Source organism: Heterocephalus glaber, unplaced genomic scaffold (assembly GCF_053883595.1).
Source record: "Heterocephalus glaber isolate CG9 unplaced genomic scaffold, H.glaber_assembly_v1.0 deba00000937, whole genome shotgun sequence".
Taxonomy (NCBI): domain Eukaryota; kingdom Metazoa; phylum Chordata; class Mammalia; order Rodentia; family Bathyergidae; genus Heterocephalus; species Heterocephalus glaber.
Genome location: NW_028258173.1, coordinates 823,366 through 848,287, shown reverse-complemented (window position 1 = coordinate 848,287; position 24,922 = coordinate 823,366). Strand labels below are relative to the sequence as shown.

The 24,922-nt window shown below is 54.5% G+C and overlaps 1 protein-coding gene across 9 annotated transcripts in view; it reads right to left on the bottom strand.

Annotated features, from left to right (window-relative positions):
• Positions 1–17,054, bottom strand: part of Ccdc57 (coiled-coil domain containing 57) — an 82,813-nt gene extending 65,759 nt beyond the window's left edge. For 5 of the 9 annotated variants that reach the window (XR_002388098.2, XR_002388099.2, XM_021241001.2 and 2 more), the window contains exons 1-3: positions 16,805–17,053; positions 6,557–6,965; positions 2,907–3,015 (exon numbers count right to left, since the gene is read on the bottom strand). Coding sequence is in view for 7 of the 9 variants with exons in the window: in XM_021241001.2 (XP_021096660.2) it covers positions 2,907–3,015; positions 6,557–6,965; positions 16,805–17,000 (714 nt within the window). In the remaining 2 variants the exon portion in view is untranslated. Of the gene's footprint in view, positions 1–2,906; positions 3,016–6,556; positions 6,966–16,804 lie in introns of all 9 variants that reach the window. The other 4 variants (XM_004861024.4, XM_013078160.3, XM_021241002.2 and 1 more) reach the window with 3 other exon arrangements.
• Positions 17,055–24,922: the final 7,868 nt, after the last annotated feature.

Here is a 24,922-nt window from a genome sequence, read left to right as displayed (position 1 = left end):
CCCCAGCCCGAGGGAGGAGACATTGCCTCCCTGACGCATCACCACCCCGCCCTCTGCTCCCAGACCAATTACTAGACTGGCGTCCCAGCAGGTCCCTAACCGCGGGGCAAAGGTGACCCACGAGGGGGTGCGCCACACTTCAAAAGAACTACCTGCGTTCCTGATACAAGCAGAAATCGGGGGAACACATGTGGGGACAGGCGTTAGGGCAAGGTACAAAACGCTGGGTCGGGGGAAGCGAAGTGGAGGTTCTGCCAACTCCCAGCGCGGGCAGTTCGGAAGGGCGCCACCTGCTGGCCGCCGGGCGCATACCAGAGGGCCCACAGTGAGCGCGCTGGGAAGGGCGGCGCCGCTGCGCGGACTCGTGGAAGAAGGGGACAGGAGACAATTTTCACCAGCACTCTGAGGACCAGGTTTGTGAGGGAGCCCCAGCAGCCCTGAGAGGCTCCTCGACTGCCCGTCTCTCTACGTCAGGCTTTACCAGGGGAACCACAGCCCAGGCACCGAACCCTCAGCGCCCTGAGAAGCACCGGGTCGGGGGCAGGGAACAAATGTCCTCGCTCATTGGCCAGCGAGGCGCAGGCCAGCAGCGGCAAACCCGAGGTCAGAACTGCTGACCACGGACCCCGGCGGCGAGACAGAAAACCTAAGGTCTGACTGGACAGGGGTTAGATTTTCATGGCTGTGACCAACCTGAGAAAAACAACCTAAAGGAAGAAAGAGTGACTTTGGCCTGTGGTTTCAGGTTTCCGTCTATGGTCCTGGCTCCACGGCTTTTAGGGCTGCGGGAGACACAAACATGGCAGAGGGTGTGGCAGTGGAAAACCAGTCCCCTTGGGGCAGCCAGGACGCAGGGAAAAGGAGAGTCAGAGAGGATGAGGCCAGGGACCAGATACAGTACAACACCATGCGCCCAAGACCCATTCCCTCAACTGGGCTGCACCTCTCAATAGCCCATTCATTGATCCACTAGTAGTGGACTGATCCATGATGAGTTAACACCCTCCAGATCCAAGCACTTCCTCAAGCCTATCAGCGGGCCTGAGGGGTTTTTTGTTTTGTTTTTTGAGACAGGGTCTCCCTTGGTAGTCCAGGCTGGCCTTGAACTCTGGTGATCCTCCTGCCTCAGCCTCCAGAGTGCTGTATCAGCTGGCCTTAGGGCTTCATTTTAGACCCACACTGTAACAAGCAGAAAACTTGCAGGGCAGGTGAACAGAAGTCTATCTTGAATCCTAAGAACAGTCTTGGCTCCTCAGTCAGTCCCCAGACCTGGGCCAGTCTGAGCCACAAGCCCTGGGGTGAAGAGAGGCGTGGTCCCTGAGAAGCAGGCTGCTGCACACCGAAAGTCAAAAGTCACGCGGCTACCTGTTCTCCCACCCTCTTCCAAGGGACTTACGCCTTTTACCAGGCTCCCTGTGCACCAGGAAAAGAAAATCATCAGACCTTTTGGGGCCTTCTGGACAACAGCTCTGAGCTGACGTTGACTCCAGGAGCCTGGAATCATTAGGTGACTCTGGGGTTTAGCTCAGGCCTGTCTCACAGCGCTCTGGTGCATCCCCAAATACACAACAGGGAGAGACGCACTCAGCGGCGAGCAGAATCCTGAACTCGTTCCCTGGCCTGCAGGGTGAGGGCCACCGTGGTGTGAAAGGCCAAGTGGAGACCACCAGAACTCTATCCGGGAAAAGAGCGAAGCAAGAGCAACGAGGCTTCCCGGGAGGGGCTGGAGAGGTCTGGGCCCTGTCAAAGACTTGAAAGGTGAGGGCTGGCGGTTCCTGCCCTGCCCCACTGCACTCTCCTGTTTGCCTGTGCAGATGTCGGAGAAGGACAGAGGGTGAATGAAAGCTTACCCAGGGGCAGCTCCGACTGCAGCTGCCATGCCAGTTGCACTCACTGCCTGGGTTAATGAATGCATCCCCTTGAACACAGCTGCTATCAGCAAATGCTTTTCTTCTCCACCCTGTCCCCAACAGTCTGACCCTCCCTGCCCCACCGCGATAAGCTCTCCAGCCCAGGTCACAGCTCTGTTCACAAGGGTCACAATCACCTTGAGCTTCTGCAGGAAGCGATCACACTGTCTTACACTGACTGGATTGAGTGAGCAAGAGGCAGGAACTGGTCTAGTCTGATGGGTGACATTTGCGCGTCAGCAGGTGAGGAAAACATCTGATAAAATCCAAAGGCCTTCCACCTCCATGAAACCCTGGTGAGCTTTCCCTCAGACAGTGAAGGGCAAGTTGCATCTGGCCCCACCTGAGAAGCACAGTGCCTATCGGCATCTTCAGAGTTCACTCCAGCAATTTAGTTGGGTAACCTGAAAAGCTTCAGGTTTCCAGTGGGCCCAGAATACAACAAATTCAGGCTGTTCTGCTGCTCGGCCACTTGGTCCAGCAGACCGGATGGCACCTGGGGCGCTGGGGCAGGCAGCTTCTATAGAGAACACAATGCAGGCCTGACATCACCCACAGAGGACTACTCTCCTCCCCGCCTGATACTGGACCATCTCGAAAACTGAACACCTGACCATGAGCCAGCCAGGTGCCACGTGACCTGAGCTGCCAGTCATGAACTGTGTCCTCCGACCCGCCGAGCCATACAGTTTGGCGTCACTCAACAGAAACATAAGCTGCACAGCAGCCCCAGCGGGCCCTGCAAGCACAAGCAAGAGGCAGGAAGGAGAGACCCAAACGCCTCTGGCCCTGCCACTGCTCACTGCCTTCACCTTCCCAGCCTGCGCCGTGTGTGGCCTCAGCGAGCTCCTGACAGAGGAAGGGGGGGACACTCCTGGTTTTCAGGTGGCCTGCGTGATGTGGCCTCACCACAGAGGGTGGACGGCTGCAGCACTGCGGCACCTCTGAAGGACGCGGTCCAGGGAGAGGGCGAGCAGGGGCCAGCTGCAGATCTACCTGTCTCTGCAGAGCAAGTTCGCCATCGAGTTCCTCGAGCGTCCTCTCCAGCCTCCACTTCAGGTTCTCGTACTGCTCCCGCTGGTGGTCGATCTCGCCGTTCTTGTCACTGTGGTGAATGGACATGGCACCAATAAAGCCACACAGAACACTCTCCAAACGGACACACTGGCCAGGGCCCTACACGGGGAGCTGGCGCTCTGCTTTTGCAGCGGTGGTGGCGGCTGGGCCCAGAGGGAGCAGGACTTCCGCCCCAGACCTGCCTACTGCACCTGACCGGGGTGTGCACAAACCAAACCCCGACAGGCCTGGCTACCAAGAACCAGGAAAAGTGGACTGACAGAGGCCAACACAGACAACACAGATGTGAGCAAGCAATTTAGAAAAACAAATGGAAAAAATATAAAATCTCAGCAAAGAAAAAGAAGATAGAGCAAAGAATCAAACAGATTTTTTTTCAGTACTGGGGACTGAACCCACAGCCCCAGGCATGCCTGGCCAGTTCTCTGCCGCCAAGCTGCACTGCAGCACTTCTGAGTTGTTTTTCTTTCTTCTTTTTTTTTTTTTTCACCAGGGATCAAATAATCGAAGGGCATTCTACCACCGAGCTACACCCTGGCCCTTTTAAAAAAATTTTATTTTGAGACAAAGTCTTGCCATGTTGCACAGTTTGGCCTTAAACTTGTGACCCTCCTGCTCAGCCTCCTGAGGAGCTGGATTTATAGGCGTGTGCCACTGCACTTAGCTCAAATGGAAATCTGAAAACTGGAAAGTACATTAGCCAAAACAAAAGACTCACTGCATGGCCACAATGGCAGAACAAATAGACAGAAGGTGGAATCGGTGAGATGACAACAGAAATGAGCCAATCTGACAACAGAGAGAAAATAAATTTTTAAAAAATGAATAGAGTACTTGTGGGGTAATAACAAAAGATCTAACACTCATGCCACTAGAGCCCAGGATGGAAAGAGAGCGTGGGACTGAAAGAGTATTTAAAAATAGCTGAAAGGGCCCAGATGTGGAGAAAAAGAACAGGCAAAGGACTTAAGGAGACATGCCACAAGATAATGTGAAGCACTTTTTAAAAAATGTAAAGCACCTTGGGCCGGGGATTTAGCTCAGTGGTTCCGCTGCCTGCCTCCCAAGCGCAAGGACCTGAGTTTGATCCCTGGTACCAAAAAAATAAAAAAATAAAAAAAATAAAGCACCTTTAACAGGACACCTCAAATCCAAAACATCCGCAAGAAGGAAAGCCCATGCCCAGTGCACACATCTGTGACCTGTCCAGGCTGCAGCCACACAGGAGTGGGAGCCCGGCCCCTGGGGAAGGTGGCACAGTGCTGCAGTGCTGTGGCCAGTGACAGAGCTGCACGTCACATCTGCCCTGCCAGATTCTGCTGAGGACCATGGATGCCTGGGCCTCCTGAGGGCAGTGACTCTCTGTGACAGGTGGGTTTGCCGAGGGGCCTGGAAGCTATGCCTGTGGGTTCTCACAGGAGACAGTGGCTCCAGCAGGGGTCTGGGGACCAAAGTGGCGCCACACCCTCCCATGTGGTCCCCTCCCTTTGCACCTGCCCACCACAGGAAGTCCCTCGTGAGCAGGAATCTCAGCCACAACAGAAGGCCAGCAGGGCAGAACTCAACAGCCCACCATGGGGACAGCTGGAAGCAAGCTCTGGACAGCGTGGGAATCTCCCTGGATCCTTAACCACTCAGCCCGTCATCTTCTGGAAGAACATCGGGCTTCTGTGGTTGTAAAAAGTGCCTTCTTTGTTGTTGTTGGTGGTGGTAGTAGTAGGGGTTGAAGCAGGGCCTTTACACTGAGTTACATCCCCAGCCCTTTTTTAAATTTTTGAGATAAGGTCTAAATCACTGAATTGGCCAGGCTGATCTCAAACTTGTGAGCCTCCTGCCTCAGCCTCCCAGAATGCTAGGATTATAGGTGTGTATCACCATGTTTAAGTGCAGTGGCACACACCTGCAATCCAGCATTCAAGGGGCCAAGGCAGGAGGATCACAAGTTCAAGCCCAGCCTAGGCTACATAGTGAGACCTTGTCTCAAAAAAATAACACTGGGCTGGGGATTTAGTTCAGTGGCACAGTGCCTGCCTTGCAAGGGCAAGGTCCTGAGTTCGATCCCTGATACCAACCCCCCCCCCACAAAAAAAACAAACAAAAAACCCCCTTAAAATGCTAGGAGTATGCAACAATATGGAAAAATCCTCCAGAACCCAGAGTGCTTGTACTTGCTGCTATGTGCACACACCACAAATGATAGACACTGCAAAACACACTCCAGGGCCAGGGATGTAGTTCACTGGTGCTGTGCCTGCCTCGCAACCACAAGGTCCTGAGTTTGATCCCTGGTACCAGGAAGAAACAAAGAAAAAAAAGGGACACACTCTGGTTCTGAATGTGATAAATCATGCTGCTTCTGAAATGCCAGGGGAGGGGAGGTCCTTGGAGGATTTTAAGCAATCCCTGTCTTTTTTTTTTTGGTGCCGGGGATTGAACTCGGGTCCTTGCGCTTGCGCAGCAGGTGGCAAAACCACTGAGCTAAATCCCCGGCTCTAATGCCTGTCTTATCTCTCTTCCATACTGACTTATCGAGACTCTGCACACACATGTGAATGTCGGGGACCACGAGTGCCAGAGGTCCGGCCAACACAACCTACAGATGGGCGCTGTGGGTTCTTATGTCAGCTTCCCTGAAGTCAGCTCATTTAGCTTTGAAATGAGTATGTATTCTACACTAAAATAATGACAGACTCGAGCATGTTTTATTACGATAACAGACCTATAGTTAATGAAACAAACTACATATTTAAAGGAACCCTGAACGATGTCGGCCCCAGGGGAACAGGTGCCCCGGCCCTTGCCCTGGGATGTGGAGACCGTGCTTGCTGGGGGCCAGGCTACGTGACGTGGGTCCTGCAGTCTGAGGCCCGTGTGACTTGCTTTGGAATAGGGAAACGCGTGGAAGGCTGCATGTTTCCTGGCTGTGTGGAGAAATCTCGCAGTCACAGCTCCTAAGGCAAGGCAACAGCTGCTGAGGACAAGGCAAAGAAAGGCAGGAATCCAGGTATGGGGAAGGACTTAATCCCCATTAGCTTCTTCCCTTTGTTTGTGGTTTTTTTTTTTTGGTACCAGGGATCGAACTCAGGATCTTGGCAGGTTCAGTGCCACTGAGTAAATCCCAGGTCCTAGGAGTTCCTCATTTTTTACTGCCCCATTCTCACTGCAGTTGCTGTCCCAGGAAAAGTACACCATTCCTCCTCTGTGCGTCTGGATAGCTAAACAAGTGGGTCAGCTGTGGAGTTTATCAAGCTGTCCGCTAGAGGCAGGCTCCTCCCAGTCCCCCTTACACCTTGAATACTGCCTGTCTCTCATTGTTTTTGTTGGTACCGGGAATCAAATTTTCGAGGCAGGCGCGGTGCCACTGAGTAAATCCCCGGCCCGTCTCTGTCTCTTTTTATTTCCCATCGTCCCCCATGCAGGTATCCAAGGGATCGATCAGCTCCCGGCACGTGCACCCTGGAGTCTGGGGCTCAGGGTGAGGGCACAGTGTGAGTGGCTGGTGCCCGGGGAGTCGGGCGGGTGCAAGAGGCAGCCAGCCCTGGCAGCTGCAGCATTCTGCAGGGCCTCACCTCTGGATGCGGCCCAGCTCCAGGCGATGCTCCTGCAACCTGAGCCGCAGCTGCTCCTGCAGCTCCTCCACACGTCTGGCCTCTCTGGCGAGCTCCTGCTTCAGCTTGGCCACCTCTATCTTGAGCTCGCTCACCTCTGCCTGCCTGGCCTCCTCCTGGGCCCTGGCCTGGGCAAACGCAGCGTCATAGCGCTCCAGCTCACGGTCCCGCTCCTCCAGCACCTGTAGGTTGTAAACGAAGTCCTCCTGAAGGCGCCGTAACTTCTCCCTTGCCTCCTCCAGCTGGCGCTGAGTGTCCTGCAGAGCTGTCTCCTGCAGCTGGCTCCGCTGGGCCTGCAGCACACGCCACTCCTCCTCCTTGCGCATCAGCAGCTTGTTCAGGGCCTGCTCAGAGCTCAGCATGGTGGCAGCTGCAGGAGAGGAAGGGGTGTGCGCACCGTCAGTTACTCTGGCCTTTCTTTTCCGATGTCCACCTCGTGGCTACCAGAGGCAGGATGGAGCTGGGCCCAATAACAGTTGTCTGGTCACACCACGGCTCTGGGGAGGGACAGAGCCACCAGGTAATGCCAGGCCCAGACCTCAAGGGCTTGCCTGCCCCTTGGCCATGGGCTGCTCTGCCCTAACCTCATCCTACAGCAAGGAGAAGTAGAGGAAGGCAGATGGAAACACTGTTTGTACACCAACAAGAGCTAGGTTCCATAAAAGAGCTTCCTGGAGCATAAAGGAGGGTAGGTATTGGGAAGTACGAAGAACATGCTCAAATGGGAAGGGAAGAGAAGGGGAAAGGGGAAACAAAGAGGATAGAAGGGAAAAATGGAAACAATCCTTGGAAGGAGAGTTGAAAGGAGAAGAGGGGAACAGGAAAAAGAAGAATCAAGACATAATATGTCTAGACCTGCGTTGGCACAAAATTATCCACTTCCTGCTTCAGGATTTGGTAAACCCAAGGGGGAATGAAGCCTGGGCTACAGGGTGACTTAGTGAAGCTGCCGGGGCTGGCAGGGGCCTTGCTGCCTCCAAGTGACCTACAGCTCACTGCTCTCAGCGCTGTGTCGCTGGGGCAGCCCGAGCGCCGGGACTCAGCTGCCTGGATGCTGAGCCAGTGCAGTCCTGAGGCAGAAAGTGGACGCGTCTGTGCAGACACCGCTGGACGAGCCGGAGTGGAATTCCACGGCCAAGGGCCGGCGGTGAATGGTCTGGGCGGGGCACCGTCCACTCGGGTTGTTGGAAGCGGAGAGGCACAGGGTTCTGAGGTGATGGGTCCAAAACTAAACCACATCTTCAGGCCACAGACGGAACAACCCATGAGTTCCCGGCAGCCAGAAAAAAGCAGCTGTGCCAGCCCCTTCCAGGGCCTGGAGGCCGGGACCCCGCTCCACCCCGGGCCTGAAACCTTTCGAAAGCTCCATTTAGTTAGCGGTGAAGAAACTGAGTGCTGTCACACTCCGCGGCCAGGGCTGCCGCTGATTTCAAGATTTCCACTTTGACCGTGGGCCAGTGTCCAGACTGAACAGGGAGCAGGCCGGGCGGTGGCAAAGTTGTCCTCCGCACTGTGCTGCCCCTTGGCCAGCTGTCCGACCGAGGGAGCGGCCCCCACTACAGAGGGAGAAGCACAGTGGCTACCCGGGGCAGCCCCGAGGCAAACTGCACGACCTGGGCATGGGGACTGCACATGGGCTTTGGAGTCCGCACTCAGGGAGAAGCAGAAGCTGTAACGGAAGAACACAGCCAGCCCCAAAGGTACTCCAGAGAGTGAGGGCGGCTCAGGGCACTGGGAGCAGGTATTTGGCAGTGCTTCTGTCAGTGTGTCGGGAAGGCACAAGCCGTTAGCATCAGATGCACTCCAAGCTGCAGTGAGTTTCCTGGCTGTGGATCTTCTGGCCAGTTTCCTCTCCCGCGTCACAGGGGACAGAGCATGGAGCCCTAGAGCGATAAGGAGGCTCAGACTTTGTATAAAGGGAACCACCTGCAGGCTCTGTCCACGGTATCTTTCTGTCCTGCCAGAGCTAGTTTAGGGGTGTTTGTTATGTTCTTATATATGTGTTTTTTAGAAAAGTGAACGACTAGCCAACAGTATGTTTTATAATAAAACATCAACAACAAAAATGAGCTACACAGTCAAAACCATTTCTATAACATCTGGGTAACAGAACAAGAAAAATTAAGCAAGAACGGTCAATGGTCTGGTCCAGCATTTGAAGAATCCCAAAATACTCCACCAGGACCAAGGAGGCAACATGGATCCTACAGGAGGAAACTGGGTGCCCTGTGGACAGTGGGAACACCCTTGCTCACCTGAGCTCGGACAGTGGCACTTGGGACACCAAGAGGCAAAGAGGAAGTGGCACATGGAAGACACCAGGGCCTGGGATGGCTAGAACAGGCGTGGAGGGCCACATGGCCATCGAGTGACCAGAGGAGCTGCTGGAGGGCCAGAGACAGAGCAAAAGAATGGGACTATGGCCTCGTCTCTTGGGTGGAAGGAGCGAGGCCATTTCTTAGGCAGTGACTTTCTCAGCACCAGCCTTCAGAGCCGACAGACTTTCTTATAAGAGCAGGAATCACATAGGGTAGGGTTTGGCAGATTGTTCTGGAAGAACCAGGCAGTAACTACTGGGTGTTTGAGTCACAGCCTATGTTCCAACTGCTCCACCCTCAGTGAAAGTGACCACAGAGTGGACAGCAAGGCTGGGCCACCACAGGCTGGCCTGGATGTGCCAGGCATGACAGGAGTCATCACAGTCCCTCACTGCTAGTCCTAGCAACCCCTCCACCCTGCAGGGGTCTAAGAAGCCCATCTGGACTCCTCTGTGCGCACAGAGTGCTGCACGGCCTCCCAGAGCTTCTGGGCCAGAGAGAGGACAGGTATACGACCAGCAATAGTGAGTTCGAGGCCAGCCTGAACTGTGGAGCAAATCCCTGTCTCAAAAACAAAAACAAAAAGAAAAAGCAGAGGGCGTAGCCATCTGGGCACCTCTGCGAGGGAGAGGGCTGGCTGTGCAGAGAGGGGCCAGGCACACTGGCCCAGGTGAACCAGGAGCGGGGCGAGGGCCTGAGGCCCCAGGCGGAGGGCGCTGGCCAGCAGATCGCCGTTGCTACAGGGACCGGGCTCCTCCGCTTCCACTGCGCTCACTGGGGCCGGGCCCAGCTCCACAGCCCACCATGGCCCAGCAGCCTCCCCAGCCTGGTCTCTCCGAGCTGCCATTTGTCCATCCCTCACTGGGGTTCTCAGGGTTCCTACGCATCAGCCGAGGTGTGTCCATCCCACACCTCCACTTCCCAGTTCCCTCGGCCTATCCAGTGGCACAGCCATCTGCCAAACTGGTCTTTTTTGTTGTTGTTGTTTTGAGACAGTGTCTTGCTATGTAGTCCTGGCTGGCCTGGAACTCACAGCAATCCTTCTGCCTCAGCCTCTCAAGTGCTGGGATCACAGGCCTGCGCCACCACATCCAGTCAGGAATCTTTTTAAAACAATGCTTAACCCAGGCTTCCTCTTGCACTGGGACACCTGGACAGGAGGCTCCTGCCCACTGCCACACTGACTCAGCCTGGACGTGCAAGGTGTCCCCCTCTCCACCGCAGCCCCTCCTGTCACCCAGTGCTCAACTCTGATGTCACCCCAGAAAACCCTTGGGAGCCTTCCGGACAGGCGTGATGCTCTCACCCCAGGGCCTAGCTGGTGAGCTGTGTGTGGCAGTCTTGGTGGCAGAGGTGTTCCTGCAGACAGGCCCTGCACACTGTGCGCACTCACAGGAAAGAATCGGTGTCAGCAGTCGAGTTAGCAGGCCTGTGAGAAATGAAATCACCCTGCCGAGTCCCAAGAAACTGGACTCCAGAGGCGGCGGCAGCGAGGCTTTACCCCATGCTCCTGCAGGAGTGGAGCGCGTTCACAGGCTCCCCGGAGCTGGAAGCCACGTGGATTTACTCCTAGCTCCCAAGAGTCCCCTCCCCTTCTCCTGGCTGGGATCCTCTTTCCTGATTGGCCCCTTCTTCTCTCCGAATTGTTTTTTTTAATAAATATATATCCTTTTATTGGCCGAATTTTTGTGTGTGGTTATTTATGGCCTTTTGGCTTCTCAGGACCGGAATTCAGTTTCCTGAATTCCTTGTTAAAACTGAATTCCTTATTTAGCAATTGTCTCTTACCCCAGCACCTTATCTCTGGTGTGTCTTTTACAGCCTGCGTGTCCCTCTCTGCTATTTGACCCAGCTAACTCTGTGAATAAGGGCTTCTTAGAGTGCCTAATGAAATACGGACCAATTAAAAATATCTGTATCTCAGGTATTTTTGTGCCATTGGTACTGAGTGTCTTAGTCACTTTCCTTGTCGCTGGGACAAAATATCCAACACTCGCAGTTTAAAGGAGGAGAGGTTTACTTTGGCTCGAGTTTTAGAAGCTTCAGTCCATACATGGCTGGCTGGCTGGCCCTGGACAGCGTGGTGGACAGGCCTGACGGGGAGCGCTGCTCACCTCGTGGCAGCTGAGAAGCAGAGAGCAGGGAGGGGCTGATCTACCTTTCCAGGTCTCGCCCCCAACTCACCTCTTGGGACCAACCCCACCTGCTAACAGCAATGGCCTTCCAAAGCCCTGCCTCCGAGCGCACCAGCCTTGGGGGACACCCGGATCTAAACCACAACACTGGGACCTTCAGTATGCCAGAAGCTCTCGCACACCCAAGCCCTCGGGATGGTTCTCTGTTCCACATGCCTCCGCCTGTGAGGCCAATGGGCCTCATCTCCTCTGAGGATGCCCGCAGTGCCCTGTCCTGTGCCAGGCTCCCTAACCTCGAGCTCACCCCTTCAATTCACTGCTCACACAGCCACCTAAGGGATTATTTTTCTACTATGGAAACCTAATCAAGTATTATAATTCTGTTTAACAGCTGCCTGTGGCTCCTGGCCATTTTCAAAGCAAGGTCCAACCTTCTCAGGAAAGCACACAGAAGCTCCTCTGGACCTCTGCTGGCTCTCAGAAGCCTAAGACTTTCGGATTTTTGTCCCTGGGCATAAGCTACTCTGCCAGAAGTGCCCTTTGCTCTCCTATCAGGGAGCTTCCTTCTCACCAAGTCTTCTGACTCAGCAGGTGCCCTGTCCAGTGGCTTCCATGTGCCAGCCCAGGCAGTGGCACTTGCTGGCTCCCTCCCTAAGACCGATGTGGGCCTGGGCACATGGGGCTCCTGTGGCTCTAGCTTTCTGGCAAGAGACAGGTGTCCCCTTAGGGTTCTGGACGCCATGCAGAGGTGCAGCTCAATAAAATCATTGCCCATGACACAACCCATCCACAGTGAGAGGGAGGCGCATTCCCAGCCAGCTGCACAGACGCTACTGCACTCCGGAGCCGAGGGCAGCAGCCCGGTGCAGTTCCTCTGCTTCTCTGCCATCATGGAACATCCACCTTGGCTTCTGTACAAGCCTCACCAAAGGATGATTTTAAAAGGCCAGAGACCGAGGTTATCAGCTTTAACTATCAACATCACAGATTCAAAGTCTGGACCCAATCTGTCTGCCAGTCAGCAGATGTCCCCAGAAAGCACTGGTTTTCAAGAGGGACCTCACGAAGTTTCTGGAGAGCTACAGGAGAAACCTACAAAGATAGGAGGGACCCACTGCCAGCCAGACTTCCCCAACAGCGCACCCACCCTAAGGGGAGCACACAACAGCCCCAGCGGCCTGCTCACACCGATCCTCCCAGGTTCAAACACCAGTGGGGACGTCAGAAGCACACCTGTCTGAATGGCACTTAAGGATCTCTGGGTTTCAGAAGATGGAAACAATTCTATGAAAGCCACGATCCCCACACATGGAAAACTGCAGGCCCAAAAAGACTTCAGGCAGCAGAGGCCCCATCTGAAAGATACTCCTCACTAGCAAATAACACAGAGACAACCTCAGCCTGCCTGCCACCTGTGGCTTTTAAGATGCTTTGGTGTTAAGATGCTGCCACAGTGTGGCAGGGCATGTAGTGGCTCCAAAACTCAGGAAACCCGACGGAGCTGGGCAGTGGGGTGGGGTGGTGGGTAGCAGTGGTTCACAGCAGAAGGAGTAGGAGGCTCAGAGGCTGGCACTCCCAGGAGGCAAAAGATTATGGGATGAAGCTACAGATTATGACAGGGCCAGAGGCTGCCAGGGCTGGGAGGAGCCCCAGGGCCAGGCACTTCTTAACTGCTGGCATCATGCTTGTTATAGTTTGGGCCTGAACTGTCCCCTAAAAGCTCAAGTGATGGTCCCCAGCGAAGCAGTGTTCGGAGGCCTTTGGGAGGAAACTGAATCGTAAAGGCTCCAATGGATCCAATGGACGAAGCTGCTGATGGATTCTAGGGCTACTGGGAGGTGGTTGGACCTTAGGGGCAGGGCCTAGCTGGAGGAAGTAGGGCACGGGAGGCTGCTCTGCAAGGGGACACAGTCCCCTCTCCCTTCTCTCTGTCTCTGGCCACTGTGAGATGTGCAGCTCTGCTCTGCCACACGCCCTCCGCCATGATGCCTCACTCCAGACCCAAGTGACCATGGACTAAGACCCCTGACACAAGGAGCCAAAGCATTTCCTACTTTAGCACTTTCTCTCAAGAATTCTGTCACGCTGATGGAGAACTAACATAATACTTAAGAGAAAAGGGTTTAAGACAGAGGGTGAGGCCCAGGGTCATCCAAGCAGCTGTCTGGGAGACGAAGAGCACGCCCAGCACCATGCACTTGGCGGGAGGCCCTCACCAGCCCTGTGGTGCCCTTCCCTCTCCAGCAAGCTCATTGCGGCCACCACATCCTGGGTAAGGGGGAGGAGCATGGACCGTCACTCAGAGATATGCTGGGCTGTCGGGTCTGCAGAAGCTGCAGGGGAATGAAGTGCCCTTCTGTTCAGCTGCCTAAAAATGTGGAGCAATTCTTTTTAGAATAAATATTTGATGGGTACTTAACTGAAAAAGCATTGTGTAACCCCAACAAAACACAAACAGTTTCAGATTCTAAAATATAGGAAAAGGACAATTTGTAAAGGCTAAAAGTGGCTCGGTGCTAATGAACAAGAGCTGGGCACATCGACTGGGCAGACGTCCAGAGCAGCGGTTTCCTTCTGCAGCCTCTCTCTGAAGAGTGCAGCTCAGACGCAATGGACTCTCCACTCAGCCGTTAATAAAAAGCCACCCATCTCCAAGGCAGAAGAACCAAAATCTACTTTGCATGAGGAATGCTGCCATTTTGCTGCTGCCCTGAAAACACACATAATGACCTTCACTCAAATATTCTGCGGGACCTGAAGGTAATCAATCAGGTGGTACTTGCTCTGTGCTGGGCTGCGGACTCAGGCCTGCAGCTATTCCTCAAGTGGATACAAGGGAAAAGCATATGAACCTGTGTCTCCAAGCTCTTTTTTCTTTCCTCATGATTGCCCAAGAGTGGCCACAACCCTTTTTAAAAGCTGAGCTGGGTGGGGTGGCTCACAGCTGTAATCCTAGCATTTGGGAGGCTGAGGCAGGAGGTTCACCAAGAGTTCAAGGCCAGCATAGGCTACATTGTGAGTTCAAGCCCAGCCTGGACAACACAGGGAGACTCTGTTTTAAACAAACAAGCAAACAAGAAATTTTAAAAAGTAGCATAAACACAAACAACTTTGGAAAACAATGTTTTGATTATTGTAAGTATAAAATAAAATCTACATATAAATATTATACTCTATAGTTAATAGGTACATTTCTCATAGGAATATGGATTGGCAATTCTCAAACTACTTTATATATATTCCAGGACAGACTAAAACAATAAAGATGCTGGGAACAATGGGAGCCAGACTGAGAGAGGTGAGGAAAAGGAAGAATGAAAGAGGATTTGGTGACAGAGTAGAAACAGTGTGTAAAGTCATAGCCAGGTACAGATACAGGGACAGGGATGTGCACATGTTGTATGTAAACACACGTTTACCAGCTGTGTTGACTGAGAAAGCCAAGAAGCAATGACATCCTGACAGCAATGAGCCTACCTACTACACGGGCCTTGGTTTCTAAACTGGACAGAGCTGGGGCTCCTTAGAGAAGTGGCTGGTGTCAGGTTTGTGGAGGAGACATACGTGGTGATGCCAGGAAGTGTGGGGGGGTGCTCCAAAAGCCACAGATACCAGCATGAAAGGGACCCCAGTGCCCCAAGCTGGATGACACAGCAACAAAACATAGGATGGTAATGGATTATAATCCATGAAATACAAATAAAAATATCTACTAAAATAAAAAATAAGTAAATAGAAAAACTGAAAAAAGGGAAGTTTCTTTCTTATAGAAGAGTTCCAACTAATAAATGTAGGAATGACGAAAATAGAAAAACCATTCGGCAAATACCACAGTGGTAATTATTTCAGGTCTGAAGCTGCTGGAAGTGGAGAGGAGTGAACACATTTCTCCAATCAGTTACCTCCTCACTCTCTGAGTTCCATTAGGGCAGCATAAGTGCTATCCTCTGCCAGCCTGGGTTCAAGCCCCAGGGCTTCAGTGAAGAGAACCCCAAGAGAAAACTCAGGAATAAAAATGGAGAAAGTGGTTTCTCAGGCTGACATAGCAGAAGCATCTAGCTTCTAAGGAGGGAAAAGAAATCAGAAAAGGGTCTGGGTATGTAGCTCAGTGGTAGAGCACTTGGCTAGCAGGTGCAAGGCCCTGGGTTCAATCCCAGCACTGAAAAACAAACAAAAAGCCCTCAGGGTAGTTAATTAAACCATGGAGTGACCAGAAAATCTGGAGTCTCCTGTAGAAATGGAACTTTCTGAAATGTGAATTTCTCAGAGTGAGAGAGAATTACATAGCTCCAGTGTCTTGAGGCAAAAGACAAAAATGTTTCCAGGCCCGGGGATTTAGCTCAGTGGTTCTGGTGCCTGCCTCAAAAGTGCAAGGTCCCGAGTTCGATCCCAGGTACCCAAAACAAAACAAAAATAAATGTTTCCAGATTCTGATAAATTTGCAGGATTTAGGTTTATGGAGCGAGTGGCCCTACACAGGATCCTGGGATACAGAGGGAGGAACGGGGACCTCCTGCCTCCCCAGGACCAGCCCCAGGCCTGTGCCATCCCTGTTCCCTTGGAGGAGGCTGAAGTCCCCTCCAACCGTGATCTTCCTGGAGGACCCTCAGGCACCCAGGCAGGAGCCAGGAGTGGGAGCGCCCATCCTGCTACCACAGCAGCAGCAGCCAGACCTACTCTCACTCTGATTCAGATATGAGATAAAGACAACGCTAAACTCTGTCTGAAAGGCAAAATAGTGCAACTTAGAAACTCATGATTTCTTCCCTTTCCTGGGCAATGTAATGAAAAAAAAAAGGAAATTAAATGCAAAAATTATTTCAAGAAATACGTATGCTAAAATTAGGAACAGAAAGTATGGCTGCAGGCCGGGGATGTAGCTCAGTGGTGCTGTGCCTGCCTCCCAAGGGCAAGGTCCTGAGTTTGATCCCCAGTACAGGAAAAAAAAGAAAAAAGAAAGTATGGCTATAAGCAGAGTATTTACACAGTCTCCAAGCATGTTCCTAAAAGGTATTCATTGTTCACAAGGGAAAATACTAACTTTATGACAGATACTTAGCAGATGTCACTATGCCACATGACCAAAGTAGTGTCACCAGCAATGGGACAAATTGGCGTCATGTATCTTCTAGGAAGCACTGAAGACACTATTTCCTTTTGGAAGTTGTCTTGCCAAAAATGCATAACTTGAAATTAATCATGGGAAAATACCAGGCAAATCTTAACTATCTCATAAAAGTCAAAGAGGAGCTGGGGGTGCCAGTCTAGGTTGAGGAAGAATAAGAAAACATGAAAGCCAGGCATGATGGTGCATGCCTATAACCCCAGTTACTCGGAAGGCTGAGGCAGGAGGAGCACAATTTCCAGACCAGCCAGGCCGGGCAACTTGAGACCCCGTCTCAAAACAAAATAAAAAGGGCTGGAGGTATAGTATAGCTCAGTGGCGGAGTGCTTGCCTAGCATGCGCGAGACCCTTGGTGCAACCTCTAGTGGAGGGGGGGAAAGGTATGTGCAACACAGGATCCTGGACCACAGTAAAGTCAACCATACGCAACGAAAATCACCGCTACATCTCAGTAAGTCCTGCATAGCAGATCACGGTAAGGATTTCCTCGTTTAGAAAAACCGCGGCTACGTAAGAGGTTAACATTTTGGGGACTCGAGAAAGGCACCGGGAACGTCGCAGGGACTCCTTTCGCAGCCTTCCATAGGTCGCGGACCGATATCTTAAATACCAGATCCGCCGAGCCACTCACCGCTCACGATTCCAGGCCAGGAACCGCCGGGGTCCACCGCGTCCCCAGGTCCCCCGACAGCGAGGAGTCCGATGGGGCCTGAGGGTCTCCAGTCTTCAGAGGAATGGCGACCCGAGCGACCCCACGCGGGCCCACGACACCCCTCGCGCTCCTCCCTCCATTGCCAGCCCTGCTGCTTCCCGGGCCTCGTTGCCATAGCAATCCGAGCCCATCAGCCGCGGTCCGGTTGCACTCTGCCCTGAGCTTAGATTCCGCCGACCAGAAACCAGAGCCCTGACGCCAGGTTCCGGGCTCTGCTCATCCCACGTTTTGCGCACCGGCCTAGAGAAAGGGGGCGGGCACCGGCCACGTGGTCCCCGATGATCCGAGGGTGCCAGCCAGGGCTTGCACACCCCACACCGGTCCCCGGCAACCTGAGTGCGGAGCTCCCCGCGCGAGACACCCCTCCCTTCTCCCCAGGATGTCGCTCTCAGGACCCCAAAGCAAAGCATTGACCTAAGCTGGGATGGTGTGGAGCTCCGGATGGGGGGCGGGGGGCGGCCGGCACTTCGGTAGCATTTGGGGAGGGGTCTGCCCGGGTTGCACGTGGGGCTCTGTGGGTCTCCAGGCTGCTCTGGGGGAGGCCGCAACAGAGGCTGCCCCTGGCAGCCTCAGGCTGCAAAAGGTGAACCTGCACAGCAGGGGCAACTTGGGGCTTTAGCCTCTGTGGAGGGCCTTGGGGGTGCAGGTGGGAGGAGGGGCCGCAGGGAGCCTCCCCAGGGTTCAGCCAGGTGCCCCTGGTGTGGGAGGGATGAGGTGTGTGTCACCCAGGACCTCAGAGTGCTTGGGGCTTGTCTTGCAGAATTAGAGTACTGGAGGAAGGGATGGGGTGGCTTGGGGTCTGAGGAAGAGCCCGCCCCAGGAACTAGTGGCAGGCTCCTTCCTGCCGGTCTTCTGGAATCCTATTCCGTGTCTTCTTCAGAGGTCATCTGTTCTCCTTCACCTAGCCACAGCTGGTAGAGTGGGGCCAGGCCTAGGCAGAGGCCAGTGTTGACCTACACATCTCAGCCAGCACTCCTGCGTGGGCGTGGGTGTCTGGACATCCCCCCAAAGGGCATGATCAGGGCCTGATGTCATCGCCACATTTGCACCTACATCCCACAGCAGCCTGAGCCTGTCCTCCTCACTCCCTGTCCCTGTGTTATAGACAGCCAAATTAGGTAGAAATATTCTAAACAGACAGGGCTAAGCCATTGAGGAAGTCAGTGCAGAACAGGAGAACACATCACAACTGTGGCTGGAGGCGCAACTGTTGGAGGCCAGGCCTCAAGATACAGATGGAATGACCTGGCCGACATGCCTCCCCGAGGGATAAGCAATACACTAAAGATTATACTATAATTGGTATCACCTGATCCAGTAAAGTCTAGATAGACATCAGTCATCGAGGTAGGTGACCAGGTCCTCCCGATCCATCCCTTCCTTAAAAAGTCCTTGTTTTTTCCCCTTACACTTGTTATGTGACCTACTTCCCCACTGGATCAATATCACCTAAATGGCTATATTTGTAATCTTATTGATGGATCATAGTTTTTTTTTTGGTACCAGGGATCGAACTCGAGTCCTTGAGCTTGCGAGGCAGGCGGCAGAACCACTGAGCCGATTGATCATAGTTTTGACCCACGTTGTACCCACCTCAAGATTTTGTGCTATAAAACCTCTGTAAAGTGGGCTGGGGATTTAACTCAGTGGTGTCATGCCTTTCTCTCAAGCCCAAGGTCCTGAGTTCAATCCTCGGTACTGAAAAAAGAACCCAAAAAACAAAAAACACACCTCTGTAAAGTGAGATCCACCGCAACCAACCCACTTTTGGGTCCCTTCCTGTTTCTCAGGAGCTATCTCTCTCAATAAATTTTTTTCTCTCAATAAATTTTTCCTACTCTTAACCTCTGTTGTTCCTTAAAATTCATTCTTTGGAAAAAAAATTCATTCTTTGCTTTTGGAGAACACAAACAGCATATCTGGTATCTAACAGGTTAAGAGTTACATTATCTCCTCTATATGACCTGCTCCCTGCTCTGGAACTCTGGGCCTTTGCCCAGACCCCTCCCGTTCCTGTTCAGCCGGCCTTCTGCTTTCTCGGTGCCTGCCCCTCCTGTAGTCCTTGTAGAACAGCAAACAGGGTCAGCTCCCCCAACACTGCCCGGGTGCAGGGCCTGGGCCAGATGCACCCACAAAAATGCCCACACCCCTGCCTCAGCTCCTGTCCCAGTCACACCTAAGTGCTTCCTGGTGAGGGTGGCATGGGGAGTCTGCCCCTCCAACAGCCACAAAAATGTCAAGGGGCTGTTGTAAGGGGGTCCTGCCTGGGATGGGTGCAGAGAGGAGGCGCACCAGCTGGGCCACCCAGAGGGCAACTGGGGCTTGCTGGTCTGCTCTTGGTGCCTTATGCCTCAATTCCATCTGTAGAGTGGGGATGTATAAGAACCCATGTATTATGGACTGAATTATGTTCCCCCAAAATTCATGTATTTGGAGATGAGGCCTTGAAGGGAGTAATTCTAGTTAAATGAGGCGGCAAGGGTGGGGCCCCATCTGTAGGACCAGTGTCCTTATGAAAGGAAGAGACGCCAGGCATGCACACAGGACGCGAGAAGGGGCCACCTGCAAGCTGAGGAAAGAGACCAAGGAGAAACGAGCCTGCTGGTGTCCTGATCTTGGATCTCCACTGCTAACCTGAAAAGAGGAAGTGCGTGTGTCAAGCCCCAGCCGGAGGCACTGCGTTATGGCAGCCACATCACAGGTAAACACACCTGGAACTGTGTGCCAGGAAACCGCAGCATCACAGTGGCTGTGGTCATTCCTGCAGCCGAGACATGTGCCCGGTGCCCCAGGAAGAGGAAGGAGCACAGGGGCACCGGCCAGGCCCAGAAGCTGTGGTGCCCCTCAGCCTGAGTTCCGATCCCAGTGCCCTTAGCTGGGGGCGATCTGGTGCAGAGAAAGGCTGTGCCTCCCAACAGGCACCCCCTGCACCCCAAGATCCCCTCCTACACCAGCGGGAGAGTGCTGTCCAGGGATACCATGTCCCTGCCCGGCAACACCTCTTCGGGCAGAGACTGTCCCTGAGCCCTTGACACCCGGGACGAAGGGGGCCACTTCCCTGAGCCCTGCTGCACCCCCACATTGCCCTCCCCGGCCCAGCACTAACTGGGCAGCCCAAGGAGGCCAGCACCTGAAGGCGCACGATGAAAGGGCCCCGGGCTGCCCTGAAGAATAACTCAAGCTCATGCTTAAACAACAGCTATCTGGGCTGGGGATTTAGCTCAGTGGGTCCGGCGCCTGCCTGGAAAACGCAAGGTTCCGAGTTCGATCCCCGGTACCAAAAAAAAAACCAACAAAAAAACCCCAACAGCTATCTATTCTCTCGCCGTTCTGCAGAAATCAAGATGCTGGGCAGGTGCACCCTGCAGGGGTCCAGGGAGGATCCTCCTCACCTCCCCAGCCTCCTGGTTATGGCGTCAATCCAACTCTGCTCTTCTCAGTGTTTCTCTTCAGGTTCGCTCCGCTCAGGATACCAGTCCCATCGGATCAGGGCCCACTCTGCACCAGTGTGATTATATCTGCAGTGGCCAACTAGTTCTGTCAGGTCATTCTGAGGTGCAGGGGCCCAAGACTTGAGTCAGGGCTTGGGGAGGGGCACCGTGCAACCCACACCCACTCCTGCCCCTGGGCTGCCCTGCAGTCCTCACTGTCACAGGCAGAACAGCACAGGCTGAGGGACTCCAACGTGGCCCAGTGCGCGGCACAGCTGGGCCTGACCCTCCACGTGTGCCTGAGCACAGCCGGGCAGAAGCAGGGCAGCTGGTCTGGATGGGGTGGGTGGTTCTGCCACCAGTGGCCCATCCGGCCCAGTGCAGATGCCAGCACACATACGAGGGGCAGGAGCCTCAGTTCCAGGGCAGAGTAAACAAGGAAGGGTGAGAGAAAGGCCAAAGTGCGAGGCTTGGGCTGTGGCCAGAATACAGGCTGACCTGGTGGCCTCTTACTGACCACTGGGTGGGCAGCCTGGGCTGGCAGCTGCACCTGCCTCCCCGCAGGAGTGTGCCCTGGAGCATGGGCAGTACCGGGAGCTGCCCAAGGAGGACTGGCTGCAGCTGCCTATGACTCAAGGTCCTCCCTCTGATATTTTAGCCATAGGGCCGACCTCACTGTGGGAGTCCCCCAAATGTTGCCTTTGGTCTCCAGGTCTCACCAGGGGTCCCAAAGCACAGGAATCTGAACAGAAGCTTGGCGGGGCCGCCTGGCCACCAACCTGCCTGGGCCGGGGCAAGTCACTTCCCCTCGAACGTGGGGACGCCTGTCAGGCCTCGGGCACTTCTCCATCTGCCCCACGCCTGGCCCTGGGGCGGAAGGTGAGCTGAGAAGTGAAAGACCCTCTGTAAGGCTGGCTGCCACCCACTCCCTGAGGCCTATCTGAGGCCACCCAGGAAGGAAGCCGGGGTGGGACCTGGGCAAAGGGAGACAGAGGCAGGACAGTGATGTCAACCCGGAGTGAGTGCCCCAGGCGATGATGTCACCTGTACGGATGGGAGAGAGGTGCAGGAGGTCAGGTGGGGCTGGATGGCCACTGAGTGGTCCTGTGAACAGGCCATCAGGACTGGTCGGGTTGGCCGGGGGTGGAGGGGTCGCAGGCTGTGGCTCTAGTTGAAAGGACAGAAACCAGGGAGGACAGGTGGACTGGTCTTCTCCAGAGGAAGCCAGCGAGCACGCCAGCTTCAGGTGCTCCTGGGAGGTCAGGAGGAGGCTCAGCAGGGGACAGACACGCAGGGCTGGGTGCCCCGGGAGGCAGTGCCCTGGGGCCTCTCAGTCCTGTGTCCAGCTTCCTCCGCTGTCCCGTCTACGGCACAGGTGGCAGCCTGGGAGCAGCAAGTGATTTGAGGGGACCATGGGAAAGGCACCATTTTCACGCTGTTTAAAACATTTTTTTTGAAAAAATAAAATTTCATAGTCTAATAAGAGAATAACAATAGTTATTACCCTCTGTAAAATAGTCTAACAAAAAAGAAACAGATAATAATACAAACTCTTTTCAAAAAACTGAGATAAACCAGTAGTATAAATAAAACCAATTAGCATATATATTGAAAAAAAATTTTTTTTTTGTACTGGAGATCGAACTCGGGTCCTTGTGCTTGCACAGCAGGTGGTGAAACCACTGAGCTAAATCCCTGGCCCCATACTGAAATATTTTTAAAACAATGGAATTGGTAGTTTGGCGAACGTATTCTCACCATAGCCAGGGCCTCTGGAGACCACGAGAGCCCCTGCTCTTGGAGTAAAAAATGAGGAAATCGAGGTTGGGGAAACTAAGGGGCTTGTGTGGCCTCTTGCTGAGCTGGGCCCGGGCTGTGGGTGTCGCTGTTAGAAGCCTGCGCTCGCTCGTGGCCCACGCGTCTCCCCTGTCCTCGCAGGTTCCTCCGAGCTGTCAGTGCTGAGTCACACGAGGGGGCTGTGGCCCCAGCCAGCAGGAAGCTTTGGCAAGGCTCCTTCCCCCACCAGGCTGACTCAGCACACAGCTAGCTCACCCACCTGCCGACACGCACTGCAGCCTGGCTGCCCTCCTACCACCCTCCACTCTGGCCCAGGGCACTGTAGAAGAACTGTCCTTGGAAGGGGCAGGAGGTTGTGATCTCTGTCCCCTGGTTTGGGGTGCTCAAGGCTGGGATCACAGGGGCTGCAACATGGGGGGTGACAGGCTGCAGGTCCACCAGAGAGTGGACGGCTGAGGCAGGTGGGGCCTTGGCCACAGCATCAGGGGACTTGGGAACATGTATCAGCTCCAGCACCACAGGCTAGCAGGATGCAGTGAGAATGCACGGGCAGGCAGGGCAGGCAGACCACCAGGGACAACCACACAAGCAGGGGACACCTGAGTGATATCCCAGGCCATGGAAGAGAGAACAGAGGCCTGGCCAGGGCTGAGCAGCAAAAAGACCAAGGTGGACCACTGGGGAGGGGCTGGAGGTTCTGTCCAGCCTCCACCTGGAGAATGGGCTACAGTAAGGGCCAGGGGAGGGACAAGGGCAGCTGGGCTGGGGGCCAGGGACACTTTCTGCAAGTCCATTACTCATCTGAGTGTGTGCGGTCCAGGCACTGGCTGGTTGGGTGGGACACCAGGACAGCACAAGGCCTCTGCTGGGCACAGGAAGCTGTGGGCCAGCTGCCAGACTGCAGCTGGTGTTGAGGGAAAGATGGGAACCCCTCATCTTGGGCAGTTTCCCTGAGGCCAAGCAGGACTGTGTGGACCGAAGGGCACCTGGCTGCAGCAGGAGCATTTCAGGGATTCCACTGCAGGCTGGCCCTGGGTCACCCACTTGAAGGATCCAGTGGTCATGCCAGGAGGACACCAGGCAGCTCCTAGGAGGGGCACATGTGGAAGGAGGAAGTGAGGCCTCTCCCCCAGTCCAGCTTCAGGGTGACACAGCCCCCCGAGACCCTGGCTTCCCTGCTCAGCCACTCCAATTCTCGACCCTTGGACACTGTGAGATAAATGCTTGTTCAAAACTGCCAAGTTTTGGGGATGATTTCTTACATATAAGAGAAAATGAATCCAGTTCCAGCTATGTTTATAGCTAGATGTCCTCCCAAAGCCTCATGGTCTTAGGTGGAACTTTGGGGAGGTGACTGGATCGTGCATGGGGTGTGACTAGTCCACTGTTGAGTTCGCAGCTAGATGTGAGGTGGGCAGGTGAAGCCTGGTGGGAGGAGCTTCGTCACTGGGGGCGTGGCCTAGTAAGGTCTAGCTCCCCCTCCTCTGCTTCCTGCCACCAAGTCTTCAGCACCTTCTCCTCTGCCATGACCTTCTGCCCTGCTGCCCTGCCTTGGAGCCAGCTGGCTATGGTCTCTCTACAAACTGTGAGCCAAAATAAACCTCTCCTTTAAATTGTGGGTGGTAGGGTTATTGTGTCCCAGTAACTAAGATAGTTCCCAAGCCTGGGAGGCATTCAACACCGGGAACTTTTGCCTTCTTGGGTAGTGTAGGGGATGCCAGCCCAGTTCCTGCCCCAGAGCCCAGGATTCCCCCCAGGCTGGCGTGGTGGAAGAGCATTTTGAGACTAATGTGTTGCTGGCCCTTGCAGGAGGGCCAGCCTTAGCTCAGTACTTGCCAGGATCCAAGGCACTTGTCCTGAGCAGCCCCAGCTCCACCTTGTTATTCTCCTCACATAAGGTCCAGAACCAGGGCCCAGGCTGCCGGCTGTCCCTGGGGCTGGAGCTGACTGGTCAAGCCTTCTGTGCCCCCGATGCCCAGGAAGAGGGCCCTGCACAGCCAGAGCCACAGCAGTCTGGAGAAGAGCCACTGGGGTCCCAGGAGCGTCGCCACCTGCCTGGGTGGGTCACTTAGTCCCCTGGGCTGCAGATATGATCCATATCCAGCCAGGCCAGGGCCTTCTCCCTGCCCACGCTGCACTGTGCCTTCCTGCCCCATGGGAAAGCCACAGCTGAGCAGGCCATGGGCGAGCCTGCTGCTCCCCATGCTCCTCTTGCCTTTACAAAGGGCAAAGGTGCCAGGGATTTAGCTCAGTGGTTTCGCTGCCTGCTGCCCAAGTGCAAGGACCCGAGTTCGATCCCCGGTACCAAAGGGCAAAGTTCCTGGAGGGTAGTCTCGGGGGTCCAGCAATCCTGGGGGCGGGCCCCTGGCAGAGGCTGCCTGTTCCCAGAGCCTAGTCCCCTAGGATGGGCCTTTGGAGTCCCCATTTGCTGGTGTCTGCACACAGCTGTCCGAGCACGCAGTGGGACAGCACTGCTCAGGCATCAGGAAGATGGCAGGGGAGGCCATGCCGGGCACCAAGACACAGCCCCCAGGGAAGCCGAGGATGGAGCTGGGCATGGGCAGAGGGGCTGGGAGGGGCTGATGAACTCCAACACTGAGCCACCACCTGGGCCCCGACCAGTCTGGCCTAAAGACAGGGTGGGGGCAGAAGGTGAGGAGAAAGAGGTTTGCAATGGATTGCGGAGGGAGCCAGGAGGGAAGGGCCCACTTTCCAGGTGAGGCGCAGTCCCCGAGAGCCACCGGCCGGCCCTGCACCCGAGGCACAGAGCAGGAGCCAGGACCAGAGGGCCCCTCGCACCTCCGTCCCG